General features: G+C 41.9%; 1 protein-coding gene across 3 annotated transcripts in view; it reads left to right on the forward strand.

The window, feature by feature from the left end:
• The window catches only part of ITGA8 (integrin subunit alpha 8), a 473,328-nt gene that overhangs the window by 252,409 nt on the left and 203,007 nt on the right, over positions 1 to 17,912 (forward strand). For all 3 annotated transcript variants that reach the window (XM_033931203.1, XM_033931201.1, XM_033931202.1), the window contains one exon: positions 9,101 to 9,146. In XM_033931203.1, the coding sequence (XP_033787094.1) occupies positions 9,101 to 9,146 (46 nt within the window). The remainder of the gene's footprint in view (positions 1 to 9,100; positions 9,147 to 17,912) is intronic.

A 17,912-nucleotide genomic window follows, 5' to 3' on the forward strand; every position in this document is an offset into this window, starting at 1 on the left:
ACCATCCCTTTCCTAATAGTATCTAGCATTCTGCTTACTTTTTGACTGCCAATGCACACTGGACAGAACATTTCAGCATATTATTCATAATGACATCTAGATCTTTCTTCATGGGAGTAGCTTTAGGTATCTGGCCAATCGGAATCTTAGGCCAATCCCAGTGCATTCCAGAATGCACTGGGAAAGAGGCCTAAGACTCCGGTTGACCCAGGTGCCTAAAGCCCCTCCCTGGTGCACTGAGAAGGGGAAGGCCCAACATTCTGAAAAGGTGGGCCTGCCAGCCAGAGGGAGTGCTGGCCGACCTTTCTTTTAAAGGTACAGGGGGGTCCAGCTGGCCTTTGGTGGGTGGGGGGTCATGGGTTCGGGGGGATTGTTCCATGGTTTGCAGCAGGAGGGATTGTATTGTGGTTTGCAGCAGGAGGGATTGGGCATCCTGCCTGCTGGGGATTGTTTCGCAGTTTGTGGCAGGAAGGATTGGGCATCCCTCCTGCCGGGGATTGTTTCGTGGTTTGCAGAAGGAGTTCAAGTTTCAAGTTTTATTATTTTTAATATACTGACAATCGACAAGTATCTAGCCGGTTTACAATTCTAAAATAAAATAAAAAATTAAAATAATACTTATAGGAGAGGGAAAAGTGAACATTAAGAGACATTTTACAAAGACAAACTGAAAGTGGGGGTAAAAGGAAAAGGGGGAGGTAGATAATTACATTGTTTGAAAAAAAAAAAAAATTGAGTTAAAAAGAAAAAGGAAGGGAGAAGGGATGTAACATTAGGGATTGGGTCACTTCTTAAAAGCAGTTGGCAGACTTTTGAGAATAGGAAGTTTAAGAGCTGTGGAATGCATCTTGAAATAAGAACGTTTTTAGTTTAGTCTTAAATTTGTCAAGAAGATTTTCGTGGCAGAGTTGGGATGGCAAGGCATTCCATAAAGTTGGGGCAACTACGGAAAAATTAGTTTTCCTGGTGTAATAGAATTCTTTGATGGAGGGGACAGATAGTAGGTTCTGATCTGCTGATCTGAGAGTCTGGGAAGGGCAAAGAGGGATGATGAGTTTATCCAGAAAGGGTGGAAGACGCGAGAGTTTGATTTTAAAGGCTAGCATGAGTGTGATAGGTAGCCAGTGGGCTTCTTTCAAAAGGGGAGTAACATGATCATATTTCACTATCTTAAGAATAAGTTTTATTGCCGTATTTTGGATGAGCTGTAGATGCCGTAATTCTTTTTGGGGAATTCCATTATAAAGAGGAATTACAGTAATCAAGATGAGAAATGACCAATGAATGAACAAGGGTTATGATAGCTTTAGTATCGAGGATAGAAGTTAGAGAACGGATAAGCCGGAGTTTATAAAAGCAGGTTTTTACAACGGAGCTGATCTGGTCGTGAAAGGTTAAATCTTTGTCTATAATTACTCCAAGCAGTTTTATTTTTGATTCCATTTTTACTGGACAAGATTTAATGAGGATTTTTCCTTTTATTATTTTGTTGTTCTTAATCGGGAAAAGTATACCACAGGATTTATTGATGTTGAGGGAGAAATTGTTTATGTGGAGCCAATCACTGATTTTGTCCAGTTTGGTGTTAATTTCTTGTATTTTGTGTATGTTTGAAGAATCAACAGGGTGAAGTAGTTGAATGTCATCTGCGTATGCGAAAATCATAAAGCCGATAGACTGAGCTAGAGTGAGAAGAGGAGCGATAAAAATATTAAATAGTAAAGGAGAGAGAATGGAGCCTTGTGGGACGCCGTAAGTTTGAACTATGGGTGATGAGGTTTCCTCTTTTGAGTGAACTTTGATGTTACTTTCATTGAAGTAAGAGGTGAACCATGAAAGAGCTGAGCCTGTGTTGCCGCAGTTCCTAAGACGATCAATGAGAAGATAGTGATCAACAGTATCGAGTATCAAAGGCAGCGGACAAGTCGAGAGAGATAAGAAGGACAGATTTTCGGTGGTCAAGAAAGTAGTGTGTAGTGGTGATGAGACCTAGTAAAGATAATTCTGTGGAGTAATTAGATCGAAAGCCGGTTTGATGGGGGTGAAGCGCATTGGATTTGTCGATAAATTCTGTGAGCTGGTTAAGTACAATTTTTCCGTAAGTTTGGAAATGAGAGGAAGGTTAGCAATGGGACGGAAGTTTGCTAGTAATGTAGTGTCTAGATTTTGGTATTTTTTTTTTTTAATTCAAAGTGTTTTATTGAATTTTATAAACATATACAAAACATATAGAAAACATTTTAGTTTTGGAAAGACCAGAGCAGATTTTCAAGCTTTAGGAACAAGATTAGCAGTGAGACTTTTAGTTACCATCTCCAATATGAAAGGACCAAAGATAGAAAAGAATTTTTTGAGAATTGAAGGGGGGATGCTTTCTATTGGATTATTGGGAATATTTATTGATTGGAAGACTTTGAGAAGGTTTGTTAAAGAAGGGGGTTTAAAGTTAGAGAAAGTACTGAAAGATAGAAGATTTGTCTGGTCAAAAGGATCTAGGAGTAGTGTAGGTGTGGATTGTCTTAGGTTTGATCTGATTTCCTTGATTTTCTTGTCGAAGAAGTTTGCAAGTTCTGAAGCAAGTGGTTGTTTAGATAAAGGAGGAGGTTTCTTATTTGAATAAGGAGATAGAGATCGAACTATACTGAAGAGTGCTGAAGAGTTGTGAGCTGTAGTTATGTATTATGAATAATATTCTTTTTTTGCTTGTTGTAGGGCATCCTTCCTGCCATGGACAGTGTGGGGAGGGGGGTTCAGGGGTGGCAGCGGTAGGGAGTGGGCATCCCTCTTGCCAGTCAACTTGCGATGGGGTTCAAGGGTTCACTGCCATTACTGCTCAGCTGATCGTGGCAGGAAGATTTCCTTGCCACGATCAGTTTAGTGGCCACATCTAATTGAAATGTAGGCCAGCATTTCAATGGCCTAAATTTTAGGTGCCTGTTGCGGCCCTAGGGAGATGGCTAGGGCCATTTAAGCTCGCCTAAGGCCACTTCCGGCCAAACCATGCTCATGCCTAGCCTTGGGCAAGCTTCCCTACACATTTCCTTCAATCGCAACAGATGCCTACAGTTTAGGCAGCTTGCCTCGGGTTGTTTTTTTTTTTTCCAAAATGTGTGTTCCAAATGGCTGATTAGACAGCTATAGGATGCCTACTGCCACCTACAGTCGGGACACCATTTATAGAATATGGCCCACAGAGGGAGCCAATTCTGTGTTCCTTGCCAAGAATGGTCATTATGATTGCAAGGTTAGATGATATAGGGAAAGGCTGAAACATAGTGAGAGACAAGGGGAAGGAGAGGCCAATGTTACTGCACACCATGTACAGATCAGTTCTGCTTGATTTTGGAAATGAGTAAGACAAAATTTCTGGGCCAGTAAAACATGGTGCTTCTTTCTTTTCCAATTGCTTATCTTTTCTTTAAGAAAGCAAAGAAATAACAGACCTGAATAGTCCAATGCAGATTGCATATGATTATTTTTTCATTAACCAAAAGACTGTTTTCCTTTTATGTTTTGAATGAGTTGGGTTGTTTTTTTTCCTTGTAAAAGAGACATTTTTTATTATGTTACTACTAATTTGAAAGAAGAAAGGCAGCAGAGAAGGAGATTTCCTTCAAATAAAGATTAGATGTTAGAAAAAGTAAAACATATCTTCCTTTTTGGCAGCTAGACAAAATGTAATCCTTAGAGTTGGAGACCATAAAATATTTAGTTGACAACAACTGTATGTAATTCAACAATAAACACACCAGGTCTTCAAGCTATAAATAGATCTTAAGCCAGTACTCTGGGCTCAGAAATCCATTACACTGAACACAAGAATGAGCAAACAGTTAATTTAAAATTCATAGCTCTCCTTTTAAAGCCACTGACATACTCAGCATGTCTATTACCAATCCTATTCCATCAGGGTTCAATCAAGCTGGAGAGCTCAACAACATTGGACTTTATTAAAACAAACAATTGTATGGAATAGTTTAGTTAGAACGAATCTAAGCTTGAGGGACTACATCAGTATTTATTAAGCCAGTCATGGAACACATCCCTAGCTAGTCTGTTTTCGGAATGTATATGCAAGACATGCAAGTTTCCATGAATAGTACATAAGCATTTCTTTCTTACATAATCATTGTGGATTTTCTAAAACAGTGGTTCCCAACCCTGTCCTGGAGGACCTCCAGGCCAATCAGGTTTTCAGGCTAGCCCTAGTGAATATGCATGGAGCAGATTTGCATGCCTGTCACTTCCATTATATGCAAATATCTCTCATGCATATTCATTAGGGCTAGCCTGAAAACCCGATTGGCCTGGTGGTCCTCCAGGACAGGGTTGGGAACCACTGTTCTAAAAATCAGGATGTTCTAAGACCAACTTATGACACACTAGACTAAATATCCTCCTGTGTTCTTCTTGCCATATCAGTCTTTGATTCTTACTTTCATCTTTTTTTATGTATAAAAATAGACTTCCAATTTTCATATTCTTTTTTGTTATATTTGCTCCCCTTCTTTCTTTATTTGGTTTTATATCCCGTCCTCCCAGAAGAGTTCAGAATAGGTTACAAGTTTACATACATAATAAAGCGTATTTATACAAAGTGATGACAAACATGGCATGGCAGAACATTGTCTGACAAAGATGGCAAAAACATAATTACCAAAGCATAGTAAAACATAATATGACAAAACATGGCCTGGTAAGACATAGTATGGTGAGCATAGTATGGCAAAACCTAGCATGGCAAACGTACCCCCCATTTACAAAACTACGGAAGCGGTTTATAGCGCAGGCTGGCGTGCTGAATGCTCTGTGCTGCTCCCGATGTTTATAGGAACTCTATGAGTATTGGGAGCTGTGCCGAGCATTCAGCGTGCAGGCCTGCGCTAAAAAACGCTTTCACAGTTTTGTAAAAGGGGGGGGGGAGAGATAGTATTACAAACATGGCTAACCTAGTATGACATGTAGCATGATAAAACCTAGCACGGTAGACATGGAATGGCAAACATTGTGTAGCAAACATAGCATGTGAAATCATAGCTTGGTAGACATAGTATGGCAAATATAGTGTGGAAAATACGAGGTATAGTATAGTAAAGTGTGAGAGAAATGGTGATAGTATGATAAAATATGGCAAAAACATTGTATGACAAAACATGGCATGGTTAGAAATTTGGACTGGTGCTCTCTCATAGAGGGTCAAGGGAAGGGGTGAGTTTATATTGCCTTCCTGAAGTTCAGTAGACCTTCTAATGATCTTATGTGGGTTGGTAGCTTGTTCCAGAGCCATAATAGGTCCTCTTCCTCTGGGTATCTACTCTGTTGCAAATCTTTGTGTCATCCATAAAAAGCACAAAAAACAGGGAGGAATGGAGGGATGTGTAATACAAAAATCCAAAAATATCACTCCAAGACAAAAGCACCACACAAGCCAAGAAAGCTATCTGAGGCTTTTCTTTCGCTTAAGTAATAAGCTAGCTTTCTTGGCTTGTGTGGTGCTTTTGTCTTGGAGTGATATTTTTGGATTTTTGTATCCATAAAAAGCAAACATTTCCTTCTAACCCTTTGGCAGTGTCACTCACAAATATAGTAAAACTAGCTTTTACTAAAGCTTAGGGAGTGCTAACAGAATTAATGTTAAGAAGCCTATATAAAATGGGCATATTAGCATTTAGCACTGCTAGACTTTAGTAAAAGGGTCCCTTAGTGAATAGACCTTGTCCAAGTACCAGTCCCTGAGGTATTTCACTATCACCTTTCTTTCCTCTGAGTGAATTTCATTTGCCACCATCATCTGTCATTTATCAATCAACCAGCTTCTAATTCATCAATCTGGGCCCTAATTTCAACCAATTTGGTATAACTAAAAAACTCTTGACATGAACTGTGAAAGAGAACTGACCAGCTTCTGCACTGCAGATGTTAGTCAGTTCTACTTCACGGTTTATGTTGGAGTTTTGCTTGTTTTTAGTGATACATTTTTCTCATCCATATTTGTACTTTTTATCATTATGCGCTGATAGTTTGGGATCCCTGAGGAAGGTGTCTAGCCAAAACACGGACCGTGTTGGGTCTGCATCACCATTTGTTTAAGGGGATGAGTTTGTACTTTACAAACGTACAAATAAATATCTGCATCAAGAACACCCTATTCCACTGCATTTTTGTTTTTTGGTTTCTCCTTTTACTGTGGAATATTTGGGTTTCCTTGTGTTGTTGAACCCATTTGGTATATTAATGAGTTTCTATGAGAAACCATGTCGAGGCCTTTTTGAAATCCAAATAGACTACATCTACACCCTTGATCCAGTTCACAAGTACCTGTTATGCTGCTTACCCTAGGAATAAGCAGTGGATTTCCCCAAGTCCATCTTAATAATAGCTTATGGACTCTTGTTATAGAAAATTATCCAAACTGTTTTTAAACCCTGCTAAGCTAACTGCTTTCACCACATTTTCTGGCAATGAATTCCAGAGTTTAATTACACGTTGAGTGAAGAAATATTTTCAATGGTTTGTTTTAAATCTATTGCTTAGTTGCTTCATTTCATGCCCCTTAGTCTAATATTTTTAGAAAGAATAAGCAAGCGATTCACATGTTCCCTCTTGGGCTTTATTCAAATTCAGTAAAAAGTCATCTTTTAGAGAATGTTTTTTCATCTTGGCCCCTTTTCTGTAACACATTTTTTAATCTCATGACAAATGTTATGTACATTTGTCATGACTAGATTGTAATCTCCTTGTAGCTAGGAATGTGGCTTTAGTGTGTTTATACAGCACCTTGTATGCCTGGTAACACTTTAGAAATGAAAAGGCATAGAGAGGAGTAACTTGCACAGAGCAGAAGGTATAACCATAAACAAAGGCATAGAAGCATGACCTGCATGACTAGTTGCACCATGCTGGTCTTTAGCTGCTGTATAAATTGTATAGATAGCTATTTTGGATGATAACACTCCAAATGCATACATTCAGTTGTAGTTGCCAAACACTCGAGTATGCCTCAAAGTTTTATTTATTCAATTTTCCCAAGGGAACTTGGAACGATTTACATGAATGTATTCAGGTACTCAAGTACTTTTCCTTGTCTGTCCTGACGGGCTCACAAGCTATCTAGTGCCCATGGGACAGTGGGGAGATTAAGGCCCTGATTCTCCAAATGTGCGTCCCGATTTTAGGCAGCTGTAGGCGTCCTACAGCTGTCTAATCAGCCAATTTGGATGCACATTTTTTTAAAAAAAATGCTCCCCAGGCAGGCCTGAAGGCGCCTCCGGGAGCCTAGGGAGACCCGCAAGACGCCTAAGATCACCTAAGGGCCTTAGGCGAACCTAGGTGGCCCTACGCGTCTCCCTAGTAGAGGAAGAAACCTTAAAATGTAGGCCAGCAAAATGCTGGTCTACATTGTAAGTAGACGCAGCCGCTATACTTATCGCGGCAAGGGATTTCTCTGCCGATATAAGTATAGCGAGCCACGGCCTGTCCGATCGGATGCCCCCCCCTCCGACACTACCGACCGCCCCCCCCGACATTACCGATCTCCCTTCCACCCCGACACTACCGATTGCTGGCAGGAGGGTGTCCAATCCCTCCTGCCTGAAAACGCACCCCCCGCCCCTCCTCCCCGGCGCTAACAACCCCCAAACCTCCAAACTAACCTGTTCTTCAGGCCAGACGGTTCTTGCCCGTCCAGCCTGTAGGCCCGCCTGGTCGAAATGAGGCGGGCTCGCCCCTTCCCGGCCCATCCCGCCGAAGCCTAAGGCCTGATTGGCCCAGGCTCTAGAAGCCTGGACCAATCAGGCCTTAGGCATAGCGGGTCAGCCCATCCCCACTTAATCTAAGGCCTGATTGGCCAATCAGACCTTAGACTTAGTGGGGATGGGCGGACCCGCTATGCCTAAGGCCTGATTGGTCCAGGCTTCTAGAGCCTGGGCCAATCAGGCCTTAGGCTTCGGCGGGATGGGCCGGGAAGGGGGGGCAAGCCCGCCTCATTTCGACCAGGCGGGCCTACAGGCTGGACGGGCAAGAACCGTCTGGCCTGAAGAACAGGTTAGTTTGGAGGTTTGCGGGTTGTTAGCACCGGGGGGGGGGCGGGGGGGCGTCTTCGGGCAGGAGGGATTGGACACTCTCCTGCCAGCAATCGGTAGTGTCGGGGTGGGAGGGAGATCGGTAATGTCGGGGGGGGGGGGTCGGTAGTGTCGGAGGGGGGGGGGGCATCCGATCGGACAGGCCGCGGGCCGCTATACTTCCTTGCCGCGATAAGTGTAGCAGGCCGTGTCTAATCTAACCTGATTCTCTAACCAGCGTCTGTAACATGGACGCCGGTTACAGAATCGGGGTTTTAGTGTAGGCCGATTCTGAATAGGACGCCTCTCCCGGGCGTCCTATACAGAATCAGGGCCTAGGTGTCTTGCGGGCCTCGCCTTCAATATAGGCGGCCTGCCTGGGGAGCATTTTTTTTTTTAAAAACGTGCATCCCGATTGGCTGATTAGACAGCTGTAGGACGCCTACAGCTGCCTAAAATCGGGATGCACTTTTGGAGAATCAGGGCCTAAGTGACTTGAACCCATAATCGCAGGGTTCTGAGGCTGTAGCTTTAACCACCGAGCCACACTCTCCCACTCCTCAGTTTTTCTACTCCATTAGGAGGGAGTACCTTACTATAGATCTTAGGACAATCTTTTTTCAGATCTTACAAACTCATTTCCAGTATGATATATTAAAAAATAAAGGAGAATTGTACCTAGGGTCAATCTCTGTGTACCCCACTGTTTTCTTCCACTGAATGTAACTGAAACAATTTAGAAAATAAAAAAATCAATTTTAGGGTGAAAGTGGTTGAAAGTAAAATTCATATTTGATTCTGCAGTGTTATTGTACTTTCTGTAATAGTGCTACAGGATTTAAGCATAATTCCCAGGTGCTTAATGCAATTTGTATATCTCAGAAGTTTTCAACTCATACCCTGTCAAATGTTATTGCTTTCAAATGTTATTGCTTGTTCAACAGATGAATGAGACTTTATTCAGATCCTACAGTACCTGAATTAAGAAACGTTTTTCTCTGCTAAAAAGCTAAATGCTTTTAATGTTGTTTTCTTTCCAGATTTAATAGTAGGTGCATTTGGAGCTGGCAAAGCAGTAGTCTACAGGTAGGCAGCTATAAAAAATAACGTTTTAAAGATTTGTTCACATCTATTACATTTTGCAACTAATTTTCATATATATTCTCAAATAAGCTATTGAAAGCTCTTCTGTGTTAATGAGAGATTGTTTCATTTATGTCTCCTTTCTTTCTTTCGGAAAATTACTATGCACATCCCAAGATGCTGTGTGGCTTATAAGTAAACATAAAAATAATCTTAAAACATCAAAATCCATAATCAAAAAAGTGTGGGATAAACATAGACGATCTCTAATTAGAAAACAAAGAATGTAAATTAAAGAGCTAAGGCCGGTACTGAACAGACTTGCACGGGAGGGCATTAATGAGAATTCCACTAACTTGGAACATGAGGATGTTACTGGTCAGACTTTATGGTAGATATCCTACAAACAGGATGGTTGGATAGGCCGGAATGAGCTTGGATGGCAACTTCAGCAGCATTTGGAACCTAGGACAATACCAGGTGGACTTTACAGTCTTTGACCCAGAAATATTAAAGAGACTAGTTAATTTAATAATGTATTTTAATGGATATAACTAATGGGCAGACTGGATGGACCGTTCAGGTCTTTATCTGTTGTCATTTACTATGTTACTATGTAATATAATATTCAGCCCAAAAATGCACAAAATGTCACACTAACCGCAGCAAAATTCAATTAAAATTAACAGAACCAAAAAAAAAGCCTTAACCTATTTGAAAAATAACTAGTTTGATATGGACCTTAAATAATCTGATAAAGAATTCCAGATCCCAAGAGCAAGGAATGAGAAGGCTCTAGGCCTGCTTTGTAGGTGGTATGAAAAGGTGTTTAGATGACATGAATAAATAGATTGAGTAGAACTCTCTTGGGTCCTTTCTTGTTATCCATGTAAATGTATAGTTAATATATTGAAGCACCAGATATATATATATATATATATATTTTTTTTTTTTTTACTCAGAGCAACTAAAACTTTTTTTTTAATAGTAAGAAGCCTAACAATGCTCCTGAGAGCTAGTGTTTGTCATCATGTATCTTGTTTTTAGGAACTAGCAAGAATTATGTTAAACCTTTTTTTTAAATTATTTCTTCTCTACTCACCCCTACCCCCATAGATTGAGGTCTACTTTTAGTTTTAAATCACCAATTTCTCTCTCTCTCTTTTTATTGTTTACTTTAAGATATTTTCTTGTTGATGGAGATTTGGATATATTTTTCTTTAAAATTGGTACACCAGTAAGAGGGGCATTCAATAATTTATCAACCTCAGTAGGAAAAAAAAAAAGTGTTTTCAAAAACTGTTTTATTTTTCAATATAGTCCCCTGATAGCTCCATACACTTTATTTACTTTATTTACAAAGGAGGCAATGTATGCAAACCAATCTCTATGCCTATTCATTGTAGATATCCCTAAAACCTGACTGGCAAGGGGGTACTCCAGGACCGACTTCAGAAACACTGGCTTAGTGCATAGTATCTAGAACAAGCTTTGAAAACTAAACAGTTAACTTTGTGAAATTCTTTCCTGTGCAGACTGTTGCATAATTGCACTAAATATTGTGGTGGAAACACATTTTAAATGTAAGAAATGTTTACTAGTCTATATTGACTTGCTTTTTTAATTATTGGCTTACTAATGTTTTAGATAAACTTTACCTATATTAGGATGCAAATGTGTCTATGAATATGTGTCCTAAGATATATAACATACTTGAATATCACCATCTGCTGTAAAATTTACTCACACTGTTGTTTTTTATTCTGTAAAATTAAAGAGCTATGTAAATGGCCAAATAGAGAAATGTTTATTCTACTTATTTCCAAACAGAGCATCATAAACGCTAATTATTATAGTGTTTGTAGGTGACTAGGATGGGTGAGTTGGAGTCCAGAATGCCAGATGAGTTCTGGAGGGTTTATTTTCAAATCGCAGAAACATCAAATAAACTATTTGCACTTAGGGCTCCTTTTATCAAGCTGCGCTAGCGGGGTTAGCGCACGCGACTTTTAATCACGCGCTAACCCTTGCGCTGGCCAAAAAACTACTGCCTGCTCAAGGCAGGTGTTAGCGCCTAGCGCGGCTGGCAGATTAACACACGCTATTACGCGCATTAAACCGCTAGCGCGGCTTGATAAAAGAAGCCCTTAGTGTTAACATCATGTCTCCAATGGACACAACATACCTCTTGAGACCATGGGAGAAACATGAAATCGCTCAGAAACTTGAGTAGTAAGGCTGTGCAGTAGATCCCATCCTGTTCTGTAGAGCAGTGGTTCCCAACCCTGTCCTGGAGGACCGCCTGCCAGTCAGGTTTTTGGGATAGCTCTAATGAATATGCATGAGAGAGAATTGCATATAATGGAGGTGAAAGACATGCAAATCTACTCCATGCATATTCATTAGGGCTATCCCGAAAACCTGATTAGCTGGCGGTCCTCCAGGACAGGGTTGGGAACCACTGCTGTAGAGTACAGGAGATACAATATATTACTTAATATACTGTATACGTTTTAATGGCAGTTATTTGTTTTAGCTGATCTTCTATGACTGTCCCAAAATATTCAGCTCAGCTGGGCATACATTATACCAGAATATGGGAACCAAGTCTCAGTCTGGCCCAGAAATCCAGAATTTTCCAGCTCAGTAGAGACATTTGGGTCACATTACCCTCTTGAATGATAGGCACCCGGGGGGGATGAGGGGGTGGTCTGCCCTGGGCTCCATGTTTGTGGGGGCGCCCAGGGCCTCCTCGCCACCCCTCTACATCTTCCCACTCCTCTCCTCATCTGTCCCCTTCCCTGATCCCCCTGCTCCCTGATCCCTGTCCTGCTCCTTCCCTGATCCCCCTGCTGTGAACATACCTCTCCTCCCTTCTCCGTAACTTTAGTTGTTCACCACCACAAGTGACAACTTCAACATGTTCCTCACATCCGCATCAGCTCTCCCACTGGGTGCTGCGCACAGGAAGTGATGTCAGAAGGAGAGCCAATGGGGTCATGAGGAGCATGTTGAAGTTGTTACTCGCAGCAGTGACCAACTAGAGGTATGGGAAAGGGAACAGGGAAAGAGCTGGGGGGCGGAGACGGGGCAGGGAAGGGCACCTCTCATCCTGGCTACCACTGGTGGGCACAGCTCCTTTAGGAGAGAGTAGATTACTGCAGAACTCTGGGCACAGCAATATAAAGTTGTTTCATAGAATTTATTTAGAAGGGCTATTAGAAGGCTAGCACAAATATTTTAAAGAAATAAACCTCCCTTTTACAATACAGTAGCATGGTTTTTAGCACCAGCCACAGCGGTCCGCCTAGAACCGCAAGGCACAGGCGGAATAGAAATCTCTCTAATGTAATGTATTAGCTCCGATGCTCATTGAATTCCTTTGAGCTTGGGATCTGTTACCGCTGCAGCCGTTCTACGGTTTTGTAAAAGATGGTGAAAGTTATTAAATATCCAGTTTACATCAAGGTTGGCAGTGAACAGAGATTTAACAGTTTTGAAAAGGTAGTGTAAGCTGTGTGCACAGGTTCAGATTAAGAAAAAGATAGAAGCTGGTGTTTTGTTTTGTTTTTTTGAGAAAGCACAGAAATTCACAGCAACAGAATAAATAATCAAAAATCTGAAAATAGCAGTAAAAGATTAGCCAGCTATAAATATGAGAGAATGCAATGTTATACTTAGCTCACAGACAAGTCCAGGCACATGTTATGTTACTATATTTTTTTCCTCTCCCCTCTCTCTTCTTATGCCCCTACCCCCAACCTGGCCTAATATCTCTCCCTCTCTTCTTTGCTCTCCCCTGCAGTCCAGTGTCTCTGCCCCTCTCTTCCCCTAATCCAATCTGTATCTCCTTCTTTTCTGCCCATCGATCCAGTCTCTCTCTTGCTCTCTTTTTTCCCCTCTTCAGTTCAGCTGCACCTTTCCTTCTCCATCCCCACAGATCTAGCAGCACCTGTCCCTCTCCCACTCCCACTCCAAGCCCAGCACACCACTCAATCTCTCTTTTCTACCCTTAAATGCAGCAGCACATGTACCTCTCCCTCTCAGCTTCCTCCACCCAGGGCCAGCAGCACCTCTCATGCCCCTCCCCAGGTCTAGCACAATCCCCCTCTCCCCTCCCCAACTCCAACAGCACCTCTCACTCTCCTCCCCAGGTCCAGCAGCATCTCTCTCTCCCCCCCCCCCCGGTTCAGCAGTACTCCTCCTTCTCCTGCCCCCAGGTTCAGCAGTACTGCTCCTGCTGCCCCCAGGGTCAGCAGCGCAGCACCTCTCCCTCTTCTCCTCTCACTCCAAATTCATAGGCACCCTTCTCTCTCATCCCCCCCTCACCGATTTAGCAGCATCCCCCCACCCTATCTGGTCCAGCAGGACTTACTCTTCTCGGTCTAACAGTACCTATCCCTCGTATATCCCCAGGGCCAGCAGAATCCATCCCTCTCCTGTCTCCAGTGCCAGCAGTTTCCCCTGTCTCACCCCTCCCATCCAGCAGCAGCACCCCATTCTATACCCCACCCTGCAGTCCTCCCTCAATTACCTGGATTACTGCCAACAGCGGCAACCCATTGATTCATACAGGCAGCCTTGGGACCTTTCCTAGGCCACACTAAGCCCCATCTTTAAGGGAACAGGAAGTTGCATCAAGGAGGCATGGACAAAGGCTCTGAGGCTGTCTGTATGAATCAATGGGCTGCATCAATCAGCAGCGATCCAGTTAAATTAGGAACAGGAGAGGTGATACTGGCTTGGGCAGAAGGAAGGAGGGCAGGAGAGATGCAACACTTAAATTAAATCTGCTATTTGTGCTGCGTATCCCTTGCTAGTGGTTCACCCTTTGCTGGGGTATGAGTACCATGTGTTGTGAACCTCTGATCTATAGTAGCAGGGTTACATTTTGTGTACTCCATTATCTGGTGTCACAAAATACATAAAGAATGAAAAATCCATGTCTAAACATCTTCAATTTTGCAAATGTGTGTAGAACTCATTGGTGTTCAAATGAATTTTGTGAAAATAACATTTGTCTGAACAAACTTCCTAAATATTTGTAAACAAACATTAAACCTCCAAGCCCCCATTATTCAATAATTTAAGTGAAAAGGTGTGGTGGCCGTATTAGTCCACTTTCCAAGGTAGTATAAGAAACATAAAACAAAGGAAAAGGAAAAGTTCGGAAGGAGAGGGCATAGGATGAAGGTAAGAGGTGATAGGCTCAGGAGTAATGTAAGAAAATACTGTACAGAAAAGGTGGTAGACGTGTGGAACAGTCTCCCGGTGGAGATGATGGAGATGAAGATGGTATCTTAATTCAATATAGCATGGAACAGGCATGTTGGATCTCTTAGGACGAAGGGGAGCTAATGGATGGTGTGGAAGGGCAGACTGGAAGGGCCATTTGGCCTTTATCTGCCGTCATGTTTCTAAAGTGCATTGAACAATTGAAGAGATCCGTGGTTGGTACGTAAGTTTGCTGTTGAGGAATATTCCTAATAAGTCTATAAGCTCCTATCTCAAAATATGGAGTCTGGTCAACTCTTATTGTAATACGGACTGATGTCATTCAGTTACTGTGCCAGACTATAGTTACCAATTTTAGAACGTATATATCATATTATGGTTCATCTTTCACATTCCTATGGGGTATGGCACCGGTGTCTCTTTCTGCTTTGAATACCGTGCACAATGTTGGCTGCAGATTATGCTGACACTCTCCTATTAGATAGGCATAGATCAGTCTGCTGTATCGTATTGTTCAAAAGACAAACAGGAGAAACTGCCTTCACAACAGAGAGAGGCACGAAAACAACAACGAAGGAGCCTCTCGTGAGGAACTTTATCAAAAGCTTTCTGAGAAAATCTAGATTCACTATAACAACCGGCTCACCTTTATCCTCATGTTTATTCACACCTTCAGAGAAGTTAAGCAAATTGATGAGGCAAGATCTCCCTCAGCTGAACCCATGCTGACTCTGTCTCATTAAATCATGTTTGTCTACATGTTGCACAATTTTATTTTTTATAATTGTTTCTACCATTTTGCCTGGCACTAAAGTGAGGCTTACCGGTCTGTAATTTCCCAGAACTCCCCTGGAGCCCTTTTTAAAAATTGGTGTAACTGTGGCCACCCTCCAATCTTCAAGTACTATAGATGATTTTAGCAACAGGTTACAGATCACTAACAGCAGGTCAGCAATTTCAGGTTTAAGTTCTTTTAGTACCCTGGGATGTATACCATCCAGTCCAGGTGATGTATCACTTTTTAACTTGTCGATTTGGCTTAGTACATCTTCCAGATTCACCGAGATTTCTTTCAGTTCCTCCGCATCATCACCCGTGAAAACCATTTCCGGTTCAGGTAGATCTCTTACATCTCCTTCCGTAAAGACCAAAGCAAAGAATTCATTCAGTCTTTCCGGTATGGTCTTATCCTCCCTGAGCGCCCCTTTTGCAACATCTCCTCTGTTGTCTTCTGAGAGCTTAGTTTTGTGTGATAGTGATCCATTGTTCCCAGGAAGAAAAATTAACACTACCTCTGGGAGTAAGACTAAACTTTACTAGCAAGATTGTTATAGAAAGTTGGCACAAATTACATTATTTATTTTGCATACAAATGAGCTGCTTTGTATGCATTTTCTGGTAACATTCATTTTTTTATGAATACTGAGCCAAATTTTCATGCATTATGATGAAATAATGTGAGATAGGCACAGTTAATATGCAGTGGGGTTTCTAGGCAGAAATATTTGGAGTGCAAACAGGAAGACAAGCTAGGAATCGGGGAACAATCTAAAATAACATTTTCCACATCATCTCACTTCCCGCCTCCCCTCCTTACACACACTTTTACATTAGCAATTTAAGACATCATGGCCTTCTCTTCATAAAAAAAACCCCACTCCCCCTCCAGGATGTCTCAGCAACCCTGTAAAATAGCCATTATAATTGAGAGCATTATTCAACAAATATAATGCAATTTAATAAGGAAAGAGCCATGGGGAGAGGGGGTGGGGGCTTGAGAGCCTAGGTCCCCTCACTTTGAGCTCAGGCCCCCTCCAAAATTTGGCACCCATGAAATGGCTGGTAGGGATGCTGAAGCTCTGCCAGCCAAAGTGGTATACTGCCTCAGCCCCCTCTCGTGCTGTCTGAGCATTGAAAAAGTCATAACATAAAAACATATGAACATAAGAGATGCCATACTAAGACAGATCAAAGGTTCATCAAGTCCAGTATCCTGTTTCAAACAGTGGCCAGTCCAGATCACAACTACACAGCAAAATCCAAAACTAGTAAAACAAATTTTATGCTTCTTATCCTAGAAATAAGCAGTGGATTTTCCCAACTCTATCGTAATAATGGCTTCTGCACTTCCGTACATTCTTAGTTAAACTGAACATGCTTTAAAGTGCCAGCATCGACTGTCACTGACTTCTTCATTGCTCAGGCAGCACAGGAAGTGGCTCAGGCAATGGACCACTTCATTTAGGGGGCTTGGGCATCCCTGCCAGCAAAAGTAGGATTTAACACCGTAGTGATGGAAGGGGAAGAGAGAAGAAATGAGAATACAAACTTGCCCCTTCCCTATGCCCTATTCCTCCCCCCCAAAAATGGACTTCTGCCTATGCTTCTGTGTTAAAGTTGAGTCTGGATTCTACAGGATTGGTCAAAATGTCAATACTGTATAAACCCTGAAGCTCCAGTTCTGTATCACAAACCCCCTTACAAAAATTATGATCACCACCTCAGGAGCAGCAGACACTGCTTTCACTGACAGACACTATTCAGCACTATTTATCAGGCCAGGAACGGCTCCTGGCTGGTTAAATAGCACTTAGCCAGCTAAATACTAATATTCGGTGCAAGATGGCCTCTGAATATTAGAGCTTAACGGATAGCCTGGTCACCGGCTACATTGTGCGACATAGTCTGGTTGACCAACTAAGTTGAGCAGCCAGATGGACCCACATAAATAGCAGGTTTATTTTTGACCTTTGTAACTTAGCTGACCAGCCAATGAAATTTTGGCTTAACCGGCTATGTTAAAAGCAGCTAAAAATAGACCAGAAATTCAATGCCGGCTGCCAGACACTGCCTTGCATTGAATTTATGGGTTTACTGCTGGCTGCGAGAATGAGCCTAGCTAACTTCCATGGTCTGAATATATTGGCTTCACTTTGTTTAAAGCAATGAATATTTGTTAGTGTGGTTATAGGATGTGGAAACCACTGGTTCTGAGCATTTTTGCTTTGGGTGCCCCAGAGCCTGTGGTCACAAGGTATGGGAAATAGGCAGAGATTGGGCTAGAACTGCATAGCACAGTTAGCGCATGGTGCTTACTGTGTGCTAAATGTCACTCTTGCTGTTAGTTCACCACTTTACTTACTGCCTCCTCAATAGGAGGCGCTAAGGGGGAAATTCTATAAGAGGCGCCTAAAGATAGGCACCTAACTTAACTAGTAAAATGGTCAGTTATGAGCTGTAACAAACTCATGACTGGAAAAAAATACAAATTAATTGGGTCATAATTGGAAAAAAATACAAATTAATTGGATGATTGGCACCTATCTTAGGTGCGAGTCTATAAAAGATAGGCACCTATCACATGGTGCCTAGCAGCACCTGTAGGGGTGTTTCCTTATTTGCACCTGAAGGTTAGGCGTCACTGACATCATCAAGCCTGAACCATTATTTGCAAGAAATCATTCCAGCCTGAACCTGCAAGAAGAGAAAGAAGAAAACATCTTTGCTGTTTCTGCCTGATGCATTCTGGGTATG

This window comes from Geotrypetes seraphini, chromosome 2, assembly GCF_902459505.1.
Source record: "Geotrypetes seraphini chromosome 2, aGeoSer1.1, whole genome shotgun sequence".
Taxonomy (NCBI): Eukaryota; Metazoa; Chordata; class Amphibia; order Gymnophiona; family Dermophiidae; genus Geotrypetes; species Geotrypetes seraphini.